Raw genomic sequence first — 17995 nt, 5'->3', positions numbered from 1 at the left:
AAATGGGTGAAATACGGGTGTCATGTTTATCTTTTGTTGTCCAGGAGAAAAAGACATGTTAACCCAGTAAAAACCTATGGTGGGGGAATAACCAAGAGGGATGTTTATACTGCAGCACCCTGGTGTTTAGGCAGGGTTGCTCCTAAATTTACCTGCCAGGTATAGCTGCCTTGGCCAATTGTTGAGGATCAATTGATCTCACTCTAAGCCCTTGTATACACGGTCGGACATTCCGATGGACAATGTCCGATCGGACCGTGTTGTCGGATAATCCGACAGTGTGTGGGCTCCATCGGACTGTTTCCGTCGGAGTATCCGACGGACCAAGTTTTCTAGCTGGGCTATAAAATTTTCCGACAACATGATCTGATCGGACTTTGTCCGATCATGTCTAGAGAATTCGGATCGGACAAAGTGCCACGCATGCTCAGATCAAATTCCTAGACCAAAGCTATTGGCTACTAGCCTGAACGTAGTCCCGTCCTAATGAAATAATGTCATCACGTTGAGTACGATCAGATTTTCTGACAACTTTGTCCGACTGTGTGTATGCAACAGTTTCGGACAAAATCCGTCGGACAAAATCCGTCGGACAAAATCCGACGGATTTGGTTGTCGGAATTTCCGACCGTGTGTACAAGGGCTAAGTCTGTAATTACTGCACTTCTCTCTTTTGCTGCTAGGTGGCTGGGTACCTGGTGGCATTGGATATGAGAAGGGCAATGCAAGGTCAGATTATGGGTATATGGGGTATCCCAGCCAATGGGCAGGGGTTTTCTTAAATCCTTTGGCCTGCTGGGAGAACCTATATATTTAGGTGGAGTCCGGTGATCAGTGTTCTCTGCGAATGAGACAGCTGTCTGGGTTGGACATGTGTTGTATTGCCCAGCCTTCTAGGCCAAAGATTGGGCATATCCCGGGCACATCTGGCTGCTAGGCTGTCTGAGGGCCTATCCAGAAGCAAGAGAGTAGCACAGTGTTGGGATTGCAGTCCAACCAGAACCAGTGACGATTCTGCCGGCCGGTGAACCTGTCGTGGTCAGAGGTACAGGGGAAGCTGTCGCCAGTAAGGGACCATCCGCCTTTTTACAAGGGACCACAGTGAGTAACTGAAGCAAGTCCAGGAGCAGTTTTCTCACCAACCAGGGACGATGTTGAATTGGGAAACTTCAGTGGGTATCAAACCAGGGACCCAGCCAATGGAGGTGATGCTTGCAGAGCAGCCTTGTGTGTCAAGCCAGGGACCCAGCAGAGAAGCAGGGGGTGACGCTTGAGGAAGATGCTACCGTGAAGATTGGAGGAGCTCAAGTGATTTGGTGGCAATGAATCATCTAGTCATTTGAGAGGCTGGGAGCTTAGTGAGCTGGAGAACTACAAGAAGTGATTGTAGTGAAAGCGAAGGAACTGTTACACTTTGTGTTAGGAACTGTTAAAGACTAGGAGACAGCATTCCTGCACATGCAGATGTGACGTGTTGCTGGATGCCTTTCCCTGCATGGCTGTCCCCCTGTTGAAGTCTCGGAGTCTGTTAATTGATCTTGCAACTACCTAAGGGTGTCATGGTCCTAACCTTCTCTCTCAAAGTTCTGTTAAGAGAAATAAAAATCTCTTTTGCATTCAAGAAGTGTCTGGTGCCCAATCAATCTACCTTGCATTACACCCATTATGCCATACAACCCACCATATACCGAAGGATGTCAGTTATCTCTGGCCCTGGAGGTTCTCATTGGATCCAAGGAGGCATGGGACCATGCTACAATACCATAAACCACAACTCTATCTAAGACTAGAAGAAGTTTCATGATTTCTATTAAACATCATACATTTTTCCAGTTTTCTATTAGGGATTGTTAGCGCCACATGCTACATACTGTAAACTGGTTGCATCACTTCAGAAACCCTTATACAATCCTTATATGGAATATATAGATTGCTAATTCATAAAGTGGACCCCACATTAAATATTTTATTGCCATTTTAAAATAGTTTATAATTGTATAACATCAGCATTGTAATAACAATACAAATAATAGTTATTATTGACAATCGATACAAGAGTACTTCAAAAAATATTCTTTCATGTTGTGATGGCTGCTGTCTGCTGGCCATCTCTTCCCACAACTTGGGAATTCCCTGTATGATTTTCAGCTTCTCTTCTGCTGTTTACATTCAATTTCTAAGGACAACATATCCCATGGTACCATGCTGCCTCCAAGCATTGATTCCTCTACTGACTTTACCTCCTAAACCTTCTCCTTTCAGCTCCTCTGTAGTTCAGAAGGCAGGCTCTGTGAAATGTGTGACATAGAAGTGCCTCCTCACAGTACATAATGATTGCCTGACACAGAATACAAGATAGTAAATGTGTGGGGCTCTTCACAAAACCCTCAGTTTTTAATGCAAACTGTTAAGCCCGGTACACACCCAGCGGGTTCAATGAAAAAACTGTCAGCTCCGGTCAGAATCATCGTAATAACTATGTGAAGTACAATGATATCCCCTGCTGAGCTGTTGTGTTCTGACAGGGGGATGAACAACCAACCCCCCCTCCCCACCAGAACACTCCGATCAGCGCTTTCTGCCATTGGCTGAGAGAGCTAATCGGGAGTAAATCGGCTGCTGATTTTTCAGCATACTTCTGTCAGAAGCTTGGTCAGGGTGCTGTACACACGGGCCAATTGTTGGCCTTTTTTTAACCAGCCAATGTCTCCTAACATTCGGCCAGTGTGTATGGGGCTTTAGACAGGGCCAATTTGATTGTTTTGCAGGCTGACTGGTAAGTGTGCTGGGAAACTGTTTGTTTGTAATGTGCTTTGCCCTTCCATGTGCATCTTGCTGCAAAGGCTAAGTATAGATTGAGGGTGTTGCCATTTTTTTGTACAGTTGGTTGAATTGAGCACAGGGACACACTGGATGCCTTCGCTGCCATTGTGCTATTGCTGGGTGTCATGTGCATACTTGTTTGCAATGTGCTTTGAACTTCCATGTGCACCTTATGGCAAAGGCAAGTTATGGGTTGGGGTGGTTGCAATTTTTTTGTACAGTTGGTCTTCACAAAGTAAGTTACAAACTTAAAGATCATTCCGATTCATAGGAGTAAACTATAAATAATTGAAACACAATGTGGAAATGAATATATGTGTAGCGCCCTCTGCTTTTAGGTAGGTGCTTAGTGATGTGTTTTTTGACAGTATAGGATATAGAGACAGGTAAATTTAGCCAGGGTCCTACTCTTTAGTAGGCCTGGTTGTTTATTTAGGGATAAGAGTGTCAGGGTAGAAGGGGGTGTGGTCACCTACACTTGGGCTCAGGGATACCTCCTCTGCTTGACAGTAGATTCTGCTGGAAAGCGAGGGTGGGCTGAGACCTGAGTGGTAGGAAACCCATGTGAGAGAATTGACCAATGGTTAATTTCTGTGGTCAATGGGAGGTCTCTCATAAAAAGGGGGGGTCACATGCTCTGAGAGAGGGGTCCAAGCCTGAGGTCCAGAGGTTCAGGACCAGAGGCCTGGGGGTTCAGAGACCCCGGAACCTCTGGGAGGAGGCTGAGGCCCAGGAGTTCAGAGATCCCGGAGCCAGATAGCTGGAGGCAAGTCCAGGGAGGCCAATGTCTGGCCCCTGGAGGAGAAGTCAGCATGTAGCGCTGGAGGAAAACCGGGCGTCCCATGCGGGGATGTGCCGGACAGCGTGGAGGAGGAAGTAGAAACTAAGCGGAAGAAGAAAATTGGGAATCGACTTTCTGTGAGTAGAACATGGACTGTTGATTGGGAGAGAGCAACAGGAGTGCAACCCAGTAGAGCTACTTAGTCACTTCATACTGTGTATCTAAGGACTAGGGATGAGCTCCGGCGTGTTCGCACACTCCACGTGCAGAACCTGCGAGGAAGTCGGCGCAGCGATGCGCTAATCACAGGCAGTGAGACATTTCCCCATCTCTGCAGCCGCGCATTGGGGGAATGTCTCACAGCCTGTGATTAGCGCAGCGATGCGCCGACTTTCTGGCGGGCTCTGCGCGTGGAGTGTGCGAACACACCGGAGCTCATCCTTACTAAGGACCACAGTATCAATCACTATCCAGGATTGAGGGAAGTTTGACAACACAAGTCATGGAAATAGGCAGTGGGGCCTGTGATTTTGAAGTCAACAACCACAGCATTATTCAGAGTGATGCTTATCTGTTCACATTGGAAGTGCTACTTAAGAGACAATTGGAACCAGGAAAGGATCACTGGAAGGGACTTAATCAACAATACCACAGCTACAGATTAATATCCCTTTTCACTTCAAATATGGGGTTTTACAGGGCATCTCATATGCTTCATTGAATAGCCCTATAGTTCAATCCCCAAATAAGCAACATAACATTTCAGAACATTGAGTGTTGTGTCATGGAATTACATGGGGGGATCGGAACCGGAGTCGGCTGGTAAAAGGTAAATGAACAAACTCAGCAGTCCCCATGGGGGTACCGCTACATATGATTTTACATTTTGACAACAGATATACTTTAAGTGCACGCATGCTAAGCCAAGTGTAAGCGTAACACTTACAGGAGTTTATTGCCTCACACAGAGATCAGTGTACTCACCCTGACAATACAATCGTCTGCTTTTCTCTCAAGGATGCTGCCATCTTTATTCAGGCATTAACCAGGGTCCATGACTACTTTCTGTACTGTGAGGCTGCCTCAGAAATGACACAGCTGGTGTGTAGGTGTGACAGCATTGTACAATTAGGAGTGAGGTATTGATATAGTTGGATAAATTAGTCCTTCTTCACGGGGGCTGATGTGCAGTGAAGTTGCCATGTAGGTAGACCTTGTTCTGGTCTGGGGCTACTACCTCTTTGATGGTCTCTTAGAGAACACTCAGTGAATGGCAAAGCTCTGGGGTGTGTATTTAAGGAGCACCCAGTACAAAGGTTCACTGCATATATTCAACAGCACACCACAGATCACCCAATATCGTCTGAAAGGTTTATTAAAGAATGATCATATCACAAAGGACAAAGTGCAACATTTCGGAGGCACTCAGGGTCCCTTCATCAGGTCAAAAAAAATGTGGCACAAAAAGGTCAAATGGAAGTGTTTATTGAATAAAGGTATTAGATGAATCCAACATGTTTTGGGGCTTCCCTTTCCTTAGGGCTGAAATCGTAGGTATGACTGGACTCATGAGGAGACTACTGTCAAACCTGGATGTATTGGTATAGTTAGACATGTAACTATGCTGACAGTCTGAAGTCCAGGTTTAACATTTTGGATGAAGTCCTTACATAAGTCTCCAAACTGTGTTTCATCATGAGAAAGGGATAGGCATTTCCCCTGAAACATGTTGGCTTCATTAGATACCTTCATTCAATAAACACTTCTATTTGATTGAACTTTTTTACTGGATGCTCCTCAATATCCATCAAACAAAGTCATGTAAATCCAGGAGTGTGTGCAGTCTTTGGCTGTGTTCACAAATTCACAGCCTCTCACATTGTGACTTAATAGAGTTGCAATGCCGCAGTCTGATCACAGGGGAGAAGAAGACAAGGAAACACTTTCTCCTGCCTGCAGCTAACTGATGGAAACTTCACAGCTTGGGAACAGTCACTTGACTTGAAATCAAGGACTGGTTTTTACCTATAAAAGAAAGAGCTTTTTGAAAACATACTGTTCCTGTATATTGTGATTTGTCAGGGAACCATTCATGCAGAGTTGTAAAGTTACCAAAAGGTCCACTTTAAGGATTGGTGCTTAAAGCGGTAGTAAACTCAGCAGGTAAAATTAATGTCTCCTAAACATGCACTGTTTAGGAGATATTTGAGCATGCAGTAGCCCAGTGATATCACCTCCGCACGTGCTCTGAAGGAGTGGCATACCCGTGCCATTCCCTCAGAGCTGTGGGCCATGGCCGAGACTCGTCACCATCATCGTGGCTCAGCCATTCAAGCGGCTCCAGTACGGCAACCTGGAAAGAAGACCTGGTGAAGATGGAAGACCCTGCAGCGGTGTTAGCGTGACGCTGGAGGGCTTCTTTCAAGTTAAGTCTTTCATAATGTGCTAGTATGCCATGCAGTCTAGCACATTATGATATTGCCTTGCAAGAGGAAACATTTTTACTACCGCTTTAAAAAGTCCCATTCTTTATTAAATAAAGACCATTATTGTGTAATCTGTATGAGAATATGCAGGAATTGTCATAACTTTATGGTATATTGTCTAGTATTGATCTTTTTGTCTATCTTTGTGAAACTGTGGAAGCAAGCCATTTGAAGTACATTTCTCCCTACTGTTCAGCTTGGAACCGTTATATAAACACAGTCAATATAATATGGAAACTATTTACCTGTCTCCGGGAGGATATGGTATTATTAGAACACCTAGTAGACATTTTGGAGTTGTATGTCTTGTTCTGATTTGTTGATTCACCTCTCCCAGTTTTCAGGTTGTCTTTGGGGTCTGACGGTATAGGGTTCAAAAACAGAATTCTTGCAATAAGTCCATACAGGACAGTTGCTAATGTCATTGGTACAGCATAGAATACAGCAAAGTCTATTAAGTAGATTGGAGAGTAGTAACTCCTTTCAACCTTATAGCCACAGTAGACAACAGGGCCATCTTTGTAGACTGTGGTGTTGAGGTCAAGTAAGAAAAACCACATCATGCAATAGAGGGATGTGAAGACCCAGACAAACACAATGATTTTCTTTGCTCTGGAGATAGTGCACAGGAACTGGGCTTTGATTGGGTGACAAATTGCCAAGTACCTCTCAATCGTAAATGCAGTTATGGAACAAGATGAAGCATTGATTCCCAAATACTGAAGGTAAGTAATGCACAGGCATCCCATGTATCCATATACCCATGAGCCATAGAGACTGTCAGTTATGTTTGGAAGCCCTGCTGCCACCAGGACCATGAGATCGGCTATAGCAAGGCTAACGAGATAACAATTAGTTGGGGTTCTCATATGTTTAGTCCTTAGAACCACCAGAACCACCATAATGTTTCCAACTATACCAAGTCCACAGATTACAACCACCAAGAATATAGTGGCAACTTGATATTCCAGACCAATCCATTCTCTATCCTGGAGGGCTGTGTCATTGAGTGCAGCGGTGGTTTGGTTTTCCATGTTCACAGTGCTGGAGGTGCTTTTAGGTTAAAGACCATTCTTTGGTAAGTTATTTTATAAGGATGGTCCCTTTTTATCTCTTGTTCCCTCTAGGCTAAGTCAGAGGTAATGCCTGTGAAGCCAGCAACTTTTTCCCTGCTTCGTTAATTGTCCTCCTGTAGGGAAAAAGTAACCATGAATCAGTGACATAATTATAGAAAGCAAAGATATCAGTACACTTGCAGTTAAAGTATGCAAATCATGGACTAACTCAACTGATCTGAAACATTTCCTGAATCCTGACAGTACAGCTTCATGGATGCCATTGCACTGATGTGCTAAATGCCTGTTACCCTATTACCTTTGTGAGTACCAGTATCCATATTCTGCTTAAATGATCTAACCCTCTACACTCAGATTGGCTCCTGTGCTTTCTTCACAGTTATTCCTGAAACATACACTTCTTATTAAGCTGTTATATAATAATAAACCTAAGAGCCAAACACACATAAAATTTAATTATTATGCTATCTCACTGACACTTGGGTGATCAGATGTAAAAAAAAAAAAAAAGTAAAGCTACACTCTAGGCAGAGTTAAATAAAAAATGAAGTCCAATTATATATAATTAATCTAATGAGAGCTGCTGACACCTAACACATTCCTATATACAGTATCTCACAAAAGTGAGTACACCCCTCACAATTTTGCAAATATTTTATTATACCTTTTCATGTGACAACACTGAAGAAATGACACTTTGCTACAATGTAAAGTAATGAGTGAACAGCTTGTGTAACAGTGTAAATGTACTGTCCCCTCAAAATAACACCGCTAAGTGAAAATGTCCAAATTTGATCCAATTAGTCATTTTCCCTCCCCAGTATCATGTGACTCGTTAATGTTACAAGGTCTCAGGTGTGAATGGGGAGCAGGTGTGTTAAATTTGATGTTATTGCTCTCACTCTCTCATACTGGTCACTGAGGGTTCAACATGGACAAGAATTCTCTGAGGATCTCTCAGGATCTGAATTCTCTGAGGATCTGAAAAAAAAGAATATGCCGCACACTGCATTAAATTGGTCTGCATGGCTGTCATCCCAGAAGGAAGCCGCTTCTAAAAAGGATGTACAAGAAAGCCCGCAATCAGTTTGCTGAAGACAACGACAGACTAAGGACATAGATTACTGGAACCGTGTCCTGTGGTGTGATAAGACCAAGTTAAACTTATTTGGTTCAGATGTTGTCCATAGAGCAGGCCATAGATGGATTGAAATTTAGCCGGTTCAGCAGGAATTGGCGAAATTTCTATTTAAGAAATCTATTGAGCTATCGAACCAGATCTAATGATCTATGGAACCAGCCGCCAACAGCGACCAATGTATTCTGATGGTGGGGCTAACCTCCTGCTGTCAGAATAAAAAAATGCAGTAGAAGGGATTGTCCCATCAACACTGACTGTGTTGATGCGGGAATCACTCAATTTTCTTTCCTTCAACCAGTGGTTGAAGGTAAGAAAATTGCATAATTGCATCATTTATGGCCAGCCTAGGGTTCCTCCAGAGGTTGCTAAGGGTTCCTTGAACAAGTTAAGATACCATTGAACCCAATGACCTTTTTAGCTATCTATAAGGGGGAATCCTTCCCAATGATCACAAATGTAAGGAGCATTCTTCCCAGTAACCACCACACTAAGTACTGTGAGCTATAGATATCATAATTATTAGTAGGGGGTGCTTGAGACTGTAAAGTTATTTTGAAGGTTCCTAAAAAGGTTGAGAAAGCCTGGTTTAAGGTTTTTGCCTAGCTGTTTATATCCCCATATGGGAACTTTCTCCGTACTTACTGTGTATCTGACTGTCAGAAGAAAAGTGAAGGGAAATCTTAAAGGTGAACTCTGACCTTACCACCTTGTAAATTTCTACAGATTATTTATTTTATTTTTTTACAGAGTCCTAGCCCTTGTACACACAGTCGGAGATTCCGACGGAATGTGTCCGATCGGACCGTTTTTTCGGATATTCCGACTGTGTGTGGTCTCCATCGGACTGTTTCTGTCGGAGTATCCGACGGACCAAGTTTTCCAACTTGTTGGTAAAATTTTCTGACAAAATGCTCTGATCGGACATACTCCGATCATGTGTAGAGAATTCCGATCGGACCAAGTGCCACACATGCTCAGATCAAATTCCTACACCAAAGCTATTGGCTACTAGCCTGAATGTAGTCCCTTCGTAATGAAATAACGTCATCATGTTATGTGCAATCGGATTTACCAACAACTTTGTTCGACCGTGTGTATGCAACAGTTTCGGACAAAATCCATCGGACAAAATCCAACGGATTTGGTTGTCAGAATGTCCGACCATGTGTACAAGGGCTAAGACTTACACCACAGATGGGCAAGTGCAAAAAATAAATACATTAGATGTGTGTTGTCCAGACACTTCACACATTACACCAAAATCTAGAAAAATATGCACCTTGGAGATACAAAACATTTTTAAGGGAGAATAGAGGATGACTGTTACTTTGTGGATTACTGTGTAAACCTTGGCATGCTGCTGTATACTTAATTGGCTAATAACTCATATTTTAGTGGTGTTTGCCGGATAGGTAAATCTGCAGGTGATTTCGTTATATTCACAGGAATTCTGGTGGTAAGATGTCTAAACTTGAGTTCCTAGGTTTGTGGATCATGAGTAGATATTTGGGGGCCACGCACGAAAAGAGCTGGAAAATACTGAATAAGGCAAAGTTTCCAAAATAGAAAACTGTGGGCACCCCCAGGTGTGGGTACCCTCAGTAGTCACCCAGTAGCACACGGCGCCAACTCTTATTGGCCATTACCAGTGCTCAAATAAATGTCGTAAACTGTGCAATTATTACTAATATTTCTTGTTATGAAGACTCAGTCTGCCCAGGTGATATTTTATTTAGAGCTGGAACCTGATAGGCTATGTCAGTCACTGGCTTTTTATATGTCTTGGATAAGCCAACAGTGACATCTCCCTGACATAACCCTGTTCCTGTTCACCTCAGAGTTTTCAGTGTTCCTGCCCAACTTTACTTTTTCTAACACTTCCTGCCATATTCCATAAAACCAATAACTACTTTAACTCCATCCATAGAATCCACAGCAGGTGTGCAGATCTGGGAACTCAGATCTCACCATTAGAGTCCCTAAGAGATATAAGGGACTGTCAGGCAACTTAGTTCTTAGGCATTTACAAAGAATTTAAGTATCAATTTTGATTGGACTTTTTAATGCAAGAAATTATAAACTTGCAGTGTTCCCTCCTTTAACCACTTGACCTCAGGTAGATTATACAGCCTTCATGACCAGACCATTTTTTGCTATTCAGCACTGCACAACTTTAACTGGCAATTGCACAGTCATGCAACACTGTACGAAATAAATTTTTAGCATTTCTTTCACACAAGTAGAGGTTTCTTTTGGTGGTATTTGATCACCACTGAGTGTTTTTTTTATTAAATAAACAAAAAAGTCAGAAAATATAAAAAAAAAAACAATATTTTCTAACCTTTGTTGGAAAACACATGCAATTAAAAAATGAGATTTCTTCATACACTGAGGCCAAAATATATTCTGCTATGTGTATATTAATTGGTTAGTGCGACAGTTATAGCTTTTACAAACAATGGTATATATATATACTGGAATTAAAAAAAATCTATAGATGCTATACTGTAATGGAGGTAAACAGCAACTTATAGTGTGACTGTGATAGGGTGGCGGCTAATCTGGCGCTAACAGTCACTATCTGGGATGGTCACTAACTGACACTGACATCGCTAACGAAACGAATACAGTGATAAATGATAATATTGTACACTGACACTGTACTAATGACACTGGCTGGAAAGGGGTTAACATCTAGGGGCAATCAGGTTCACTGTGTGCTTAACAATATGTAATGTGCGCTGCATTTACTTTTCTACCTGGCTGTTTAGCAGGGAGAAGAAACAGTCAGATTGCTGTTCCCTGTACACAGAGTTCTGTGTTTTGGTGATTGAACCAAGCCAATCAGTTGACTTCAGGCAAAATCATTGACTGAAATCAGCTGCCAGACTCATGCGGTATGCAATCACAGCACAAGTCACCAGGCAGCCCGTTCATGTGCACCGCCAAACACGGAACAATCAGCCAGCGTGCAGTTGCATGATTGTGCCTGAACCTACCGCCTGCTCACAGTATATTTACTGTGATTGGTCAGCAGCTGGTTAAAGAATAATTACTATCAAATTTCATATTTCTGATATGTGTCCACTGTCCTGTGTGTTTATTTATTTATTACTGGTATTGCTGGTACTTACTTACATAGCACCATCAATTTATGCAGCGCTTTAGATATACTGTATATTATACATTAATATCAGTCCCTACCCTCAAGGGGCTTACAATCTATGCTGTACTTGTATGAAAAAGTACTGCCACCTTTGTGTGATATACCTGGTGTTCCTGCCAGTCTGCTTTCCTATTTCAAACTGGCCATGCTTCGCATGAGAGCATATCTATCCCAGTGTGGTCAGTTTTCTGGCTGTGCCAAGAGTGCAGCCTTCCTGTCTTCCAATAATCAGAATTGTGCTCACACGCCTCCCCACCCCCCCACAGTCATTCACTGGGAAGAACAGTTTACTGCTGTTTCTCAACCCCCACCTCTCTAAGCCTCTTTTTCAGCTGAGAACAGAGATTATGTGATCACAGAAAAATATATTTATAATGTATATATATGTTTTGCCTTTCATTTATATTTCAAACTGAATAGGTTGTTTTACAAGATAAGAGCTCACATATTCACATATACTTTAAAGTGGCTCTAAAATCAGGGTTTTTTTTATCTTAAAGGGGTTGTAAACCCTCATGATTTTTCATCTTAATGCATCCTTTGCATTAAGGTGAAAACTTCTGACTTACTCACTTGAGTTTGTTTGTTCTCTCGGCAGAGACATGCTGTTCCTCTCTGCGTGGGGTTCTCGGTTCTTGATTAGATAGATTGATAGCAGTGCAGCCATTTGCTCCCACTGCTGTCAATCAAATCCAATGAAGCTGGCAATGGGGGGGCGGGGCCGAGTACGGCATTCTGTGTCTATGGACGCAAATGGTGTACTCGGGAGCGTGCCTGCAAGGTAACCTCCAGGGAGAGAGCTTCTCCTAGGGGGTTTACTGATGTGAGGAGGAGCCGCGAGCGTCGTTGGGGGACACCAGAAGAGGAGGATCGGGGCCACATTGTGCAAAATGAACTGCACAGTGGAAGTAAGTATGATATGTTTGTTATTTGGAAAAAAGACCAAAAACAAACAACCCCTTTAATGCATTCTATGCATTAAGATAAAAAAAAAAACTTCAGTCTACAGCAGCCCCAGCTTGGTTCTGTGATGTTGACTAGATGACTAGAGACTCGGCTGTCCGGGACTCTCCCTCCCGATTGGCTGAGACACAGAAGCAGGCGCCATTGGATCCCTGCTGCTGTCAAAGTCAGTGAGCCAATGAGGAGACAGAGAGGGTGGGCAGAGGCGCAGCTCCATGTCTGAATGGACACAGAGCAGCGACTCGGCTTGGGTGTCCCCATAGCAAGCTGTTTGCTGTGGGGGCACTGGTCAGGAGGGAGGAGCCAGGAGACTACTACACAGAGAAGGTAAGTATGACTTGTTTGTTATTTTTAAACAAATAAAAACAAGACTTTAGTATCATTTAAGCCTCACTGTTATTGTGAATTGCTGCACATCACTACTATAATTATTTGCTCTAAATAAGTCCCATAGCTTGTGGAACAACTTTTAGCAGATTCTTGAGCAGCCTTTCTCAACTTTGTTTCCTCCAGAGATTGCTAGAGGTTCCTCAGAATGGGCAATTTCTACCTCTCAGATAAGTAATCGTTGACACTAATTATCTTTTTATTTATTTGTAAAGGGGTGAGGGGATTATTGACACTGACCACTAGGCATGAGCTCAGGCATGTTTGCATGGTCCACGTGCAAAGCCTGTCAGGGCGCTAATCACAGACAGTGAGACATTGCCCAATCTCTGCAGCCGCGCATCGGGGCAATGTCTCACTGCCTGTGATTAGCTCAGTGCTGCGCCGAATTCCTGGCAGGCTCTGTACGTGGCCCATGCGAACACGCCTGAGCTCATCTTTATTGGCCACAAATGTAAGGAGCATTCTTACCACTGACCTTCATACTAATAATACGTGTAGATATTATCAGCAGGGTCTCCTTGGGACCAAAAAGTTATTTCAAGGGTTGCTCCACATTAAAAAGGTTGTTGAAAGACTGTTTTAGAGCAACTCTTAATGCCGTGTCCCACATGTTCCCTTGTCCAAATAAAAAGCATTAAATTGGTCTTCACAGACTACCAGTCACTGACAGTGAACAACAAGGTGGACTTCTTTGTTTGGTCTTGTTGCAATTAACAGGTTCTCTACTCCTCCTTCAGATTATAGTGTGGTTTAGCCATTATGCCTGCTCACATATGACACATTGGGGTTGATTTAATAAAACTGGAAAGAACAAAATCTGGTGCAGCTGTGCTTGATAGCCAATCCACTTCTAACTTCAGCTTGTTCAAGTAAGCTTTGACAAAAAAAAAAAAAAACCTAGAAGCTGATTGGCTTTTATGCACAGCTGCACCTGATTTTGCACTCTTCAGTTTTAGTAAATCAACCCCATTGGGATTCAATAATGACTAGCAGAGACTTTAAGTTAACGCTAATAGCTCAATATTGCTAAATTCTTTCTAATATCTCAATCTTTCTACTATAATCAGTTGCAGTTAGTCATTACAAAAAATGTATGACCACCACACCGATATAACTGCCCATTTTATAAGCTATGCAAATAGCATTATTAGCAATCTATTGCACACAATTGGAATATACCTAGTATGACAGTGTGAGATTGTAACTATTTTGCTATTTGCTACTTGCCCAATTTACACGATTGGTACCTATTTGCTACATCTGTGTAGTTATGGATTGCTACTACTAGCAATTTCAGTAGCACCGTTAAACTATTATAAATCCATTGAGTAGCTGTTGCCTCCTTCAGCTGTGTCTTCATACTCTTCCAGATTATTCATGCAAGGAGGATTTACAAAGCACATTATCTACCAATATGAAGGTGCCCACAAACAGTTCAGTCCAATTTCTCATTTTGATTTGTAAGAAAAACCGAAGCATGTTTGGGAATTGTTTTCAACTACTTTTGGTCAATTTGTAGGAAACAGACAGGTTGCATAATTCCTACACCCAAAGGAATGTACCGTGTGTACTATAAATAAATGATCACTTTGGTTTCTATTATTTGCAGTTTGGGAAATTGAACAAAAATAATGAAGGAACTGAAAAGACAATCTGTTTTCTATGGGCTTTCCTACAGGAGTTATGATCAAAGCAAACAAAAAGCATGTACCATCATCAAAAGAAACACCCCCAAATACAATTAGGCTGGCTTCAGACTTTTGCAGTCTGTTACAATGCATTAACACATATCTTGGATTAGATTACGTTATTTTACATTGGATGGACTTGCAATGCAGGGCAATTAGAGCAACAAGTGTTGACGACCCTTTCTTTTAACGTAGGGCACACTACTCACCACTACTCTATTTTTTGCTTTGGGTTACATTCTAAATGAACAGACCCATAGCGCAATGCACAAAGTGGCATGCGTTACAATAACACGTGATGCGGTGTTGATTTACTAAAGACAAATCCACTTTGCACTACGAGTGTACTACAAGTGCACTGCAAGTGCACTTGAAATTGCACTGCAAGTGCACTTGGAAGTGCAGTGGCTGTAGATCTAAGGGGAAGATCTGAAATTAGCGGAAGCTCTGCTGATTTTATCATCCAATCATATGCAAACTAAAATGCTGTTTTTTTTCCCCTTGCATGTCCCCCTCAGATCTATGACTACACCTCCAAGTTCACTTTCAAGTGCACTTGCAGTACACTTGTAGTGCAAAGTGGATTGGCCTTTATTAAATAACCTCCAATATGTGTGTTTCTACAACACATGAATCTGAATGAGCCCTCAAACTTTACTATTAAAAAAATAAGTAAGCCACCTTACAAAATTGATATAAAATTGTAAGCCACCTTACAGATTCGATATACAATTGATTGCTAAAGATTACTCCAATTTACATCTTATAAAAATATTTTATACACAGTATAAAAAGTAAGCCACCTTACAGATTTGATATAAAATTGTAAGCCACCTTACAGATTCGATATACAATTGATTGCTAAAGATTACTCCAATTTACATCTTATAAAAATATTTTATACATAGTATAAAAAGTAAGCCACCTTACAGATTTGATATAAAATTGTAAGCCACCTTACAGATTTGATATACAACTGATTTCTAAAGATTACTCCAATTTACATATTATACAAATATTTTATACATAGTGTAAAAAGTAAGCCACCTTTACAGATTTGATATAAAATTTAAATCTCATTGATTGCTAAAGATTACTCCAATTTAATTATTATAATTGAGTATATTTAACACATTTGTGCCCCTGGGGACCAGTCTAGGATAAATTCCAACACTAGTATTATTGGAACCAATGTCCCATTTTTTTTTAACTAAAGTTCAATTTACAGCTCTTATCCTGAATTTAAAAAGTTATAACCCCCCATTATCTATTTATTTTTTATCCATAGCTACGGTTTTACCTGCTCTCACTTAAAAGAGTTGAGTCTTACCTCTCCAAAGAGCTCAGCGGATTATTCGTCTCCTGGCAGACGCTCACTCCAGGGTTTCCCTTAGAAAGTAAGATAATTCACATGAATACAACTGCAGCGAGCATCAGGCATCCCCCCGACACAATGTAGTCTTTTAAATCCTTCCCAGCTCCATTATCTTCTACAAGCAGGAAAAGTACATCATTTGCAGGTAACAGTTACAAGAAACTAAGCCAACAGTTCACTGATCTTGCGATGACTCTTCATTGTCACAGAGTTCCTCTGAAGCGGAGATTGGAAATTACCCTTCAGCTCTCAGTTAAACAGCAGCAGCAGCTTATAGAATGCTAGTTGGCTTTCTGGCAGATCTTAAAAAGCTCTGTCATTTATTTGATCAGCACAGAGGCCAAAGGAAACAAACCCCATTGGCACAAGGCTGACAGTGATGAGGAATTGCAGCCTCCTCACCAACCCCTTTCCTCCCCACCTTCCTCTACAGCACTCACCAGCGAAATGAAGCTATATGATCAGGAAAGAGAGAAAACATCAGAACGTAGCTTTGTAAAACACTGCTTTGATTAATAACAGGTTTCATCTAAAAAAGAGGGGAAAAAAAAGATATTATTACCTAGAATAAAATGCAGTGTTTGCTATCGCTGGGAAGTAATCGGTGATGATAACCCACCCCCATCAAATCATTCCCCGCATCTATTACCTTTTGTACCTCCACCCCCTCCCTTTAGAATGTAAGCTCTACGAGCCGGGCCCTCCTGTCCCTTCTGTATAGAACTGTACTATAATTGTGCGGTCCCCCCTCTACATTGTAAAGCGCTGCATAAACTGTTGGCGCTCTATAAATCATCTGTAATAATAATAATAATAATAACATGCATATACAGAGTTATTATTATTATACATGATTTATAGAGCGCCAACAGTTTTTGCAGCGCTTTACAATGTAAAGGGGGGACCGCACAATTACAGTACAGTTCAATACAGAAGGGACCAGAGGGCCCTGCTCATAGAGCTTACATTCTATAATGTAATATATTATATGTTATATATTATATTATAATAATAATAATAATAATAATAATAATGATAACATGCATATACAGAGTTATTATTATTAGTATTATTACTACAATATAAAAATGAAGATTACTTCTTTGAATAATACCAGTGTTCATATGGAAGAACTGATCATGCCATTAGTAGATATTAATGGTTAGATTTAGGGTAGATGTGCTTGGGCTCTGCATTCAATGAATGAGAATGGGTCTACCCAGGGGTGTACACTTGGATTTAGTGAGCAAAATACTGTATCGGTCCTTTACAAACATACACTATACTGTGCTTTTACACACTCATGAACCATGAATATTTTGAATAAAACAAATAGGACAACAGATACAGTGGAACATTCTCAGCAGTGCCCATATACAATACAAATAATATCACAAGCAGCCTATTATTATAGTCTAGAGTGGTGTTACCTTGCCCCGGGGGCCCCGCCAATTTATGTCTAGGATTAGCAAGGTTAGTAGGCTGGGGTCCCGTTGGTAAAACGCTTATATCGTTTATACTATAGATGGGTTATTAATAGATAGCAAAAAATGAGGGGGGTGGGGTTGCCTCGCTTTCGGTTCAGTGTCTCCTCAGATTCTGATCATTCAACGCCTGACTCCAAACCTAGCCCAAACTCAAGCTCCTTTCCTTAACCCATGCTGCCCATATTTTTTCACATTTTTTGGGGCAATTGCATCCTGCATATGTTAATTTATGCAAGGGTAGATCTGCGTCTACCAAGGATCTCCATACACACATGAACGTTAATGGCATACCAGTCTTAGTCCATAGGGTTCAATATTGAGTTGGCCCACCCTTTGCAGCTATGAAAGCTTCAAGTCCTCTGCGAAGGCTGTCCACAAGGTTTGGGAGTGTGTCTATGGGTATGTTTGACCATTCTTCCAGAAGCGCATTTGTGAGGTCAGGCACTGATGTTGGAAATGCTTTGTGCATTGGTCAAAATCATTTGGTGGAGGGGGGATTATGCTGTGGGGCTGGGTTGGGTTGGGTTGGTTTCAGGGGTTGGGCTTGACCCCTTAGTTCCAGTGACGGGAACTCTTAAGGCATCAGCATACCAAGACATTTTTGGACAATTTCATGCTC

The 17995-nt window shown here is 41.7% G+C and overlaps 1 protein-coding gene across 1 annotated transcript in view; it reads right to left on the bottom strand.

Moving 5' to 3' along the window:
* TRHR (thyrotropin releasing hormone receptor) overlaps positions 1-16384 on the bottom strand; it is a 92346-nt gene extending 75962 nt beyond the window's left edge. The window contains exons 1-2 of the mRNA XM_077493221.1: positions 15845-16384; positions 6336-7279 (exon numbers count right to left, since the gene is read on the bottom strand). Of these exons, the coding sequence (XP_077349347.1) occupies positions 6336-7124 (789 nt within the window). The 5' untranslated portion in view covers positions 7125-7279; positions 15845-16384. The remainder of the gene's footprint in view (positions 1-6335; positions 7280-15844) is intronic.
* Positions 16385-17995: the final 1611 nt, after the last annotated feature.

Source organism: Lithobates pipiens, unplaced genomic scaffold, assembly GCF_037356315.1.
Source record: "Lithobates pipiens isolate NorthernLeopardFrog02 unplaced genomic scaffold, aLitPip1_a1.2 Scaffold_19, whole genome shotgun sequence".
In the NCBI taxonomy this organism is placed as follows: Eukaryota; Metazoa; Chordata; class Amphibia; order Anura; family Ranidae; genus Lithobates; species Lithobates pipiens.
This window is presented reverse-complemented; position numbering and strand designations above follow the sequence as displayed.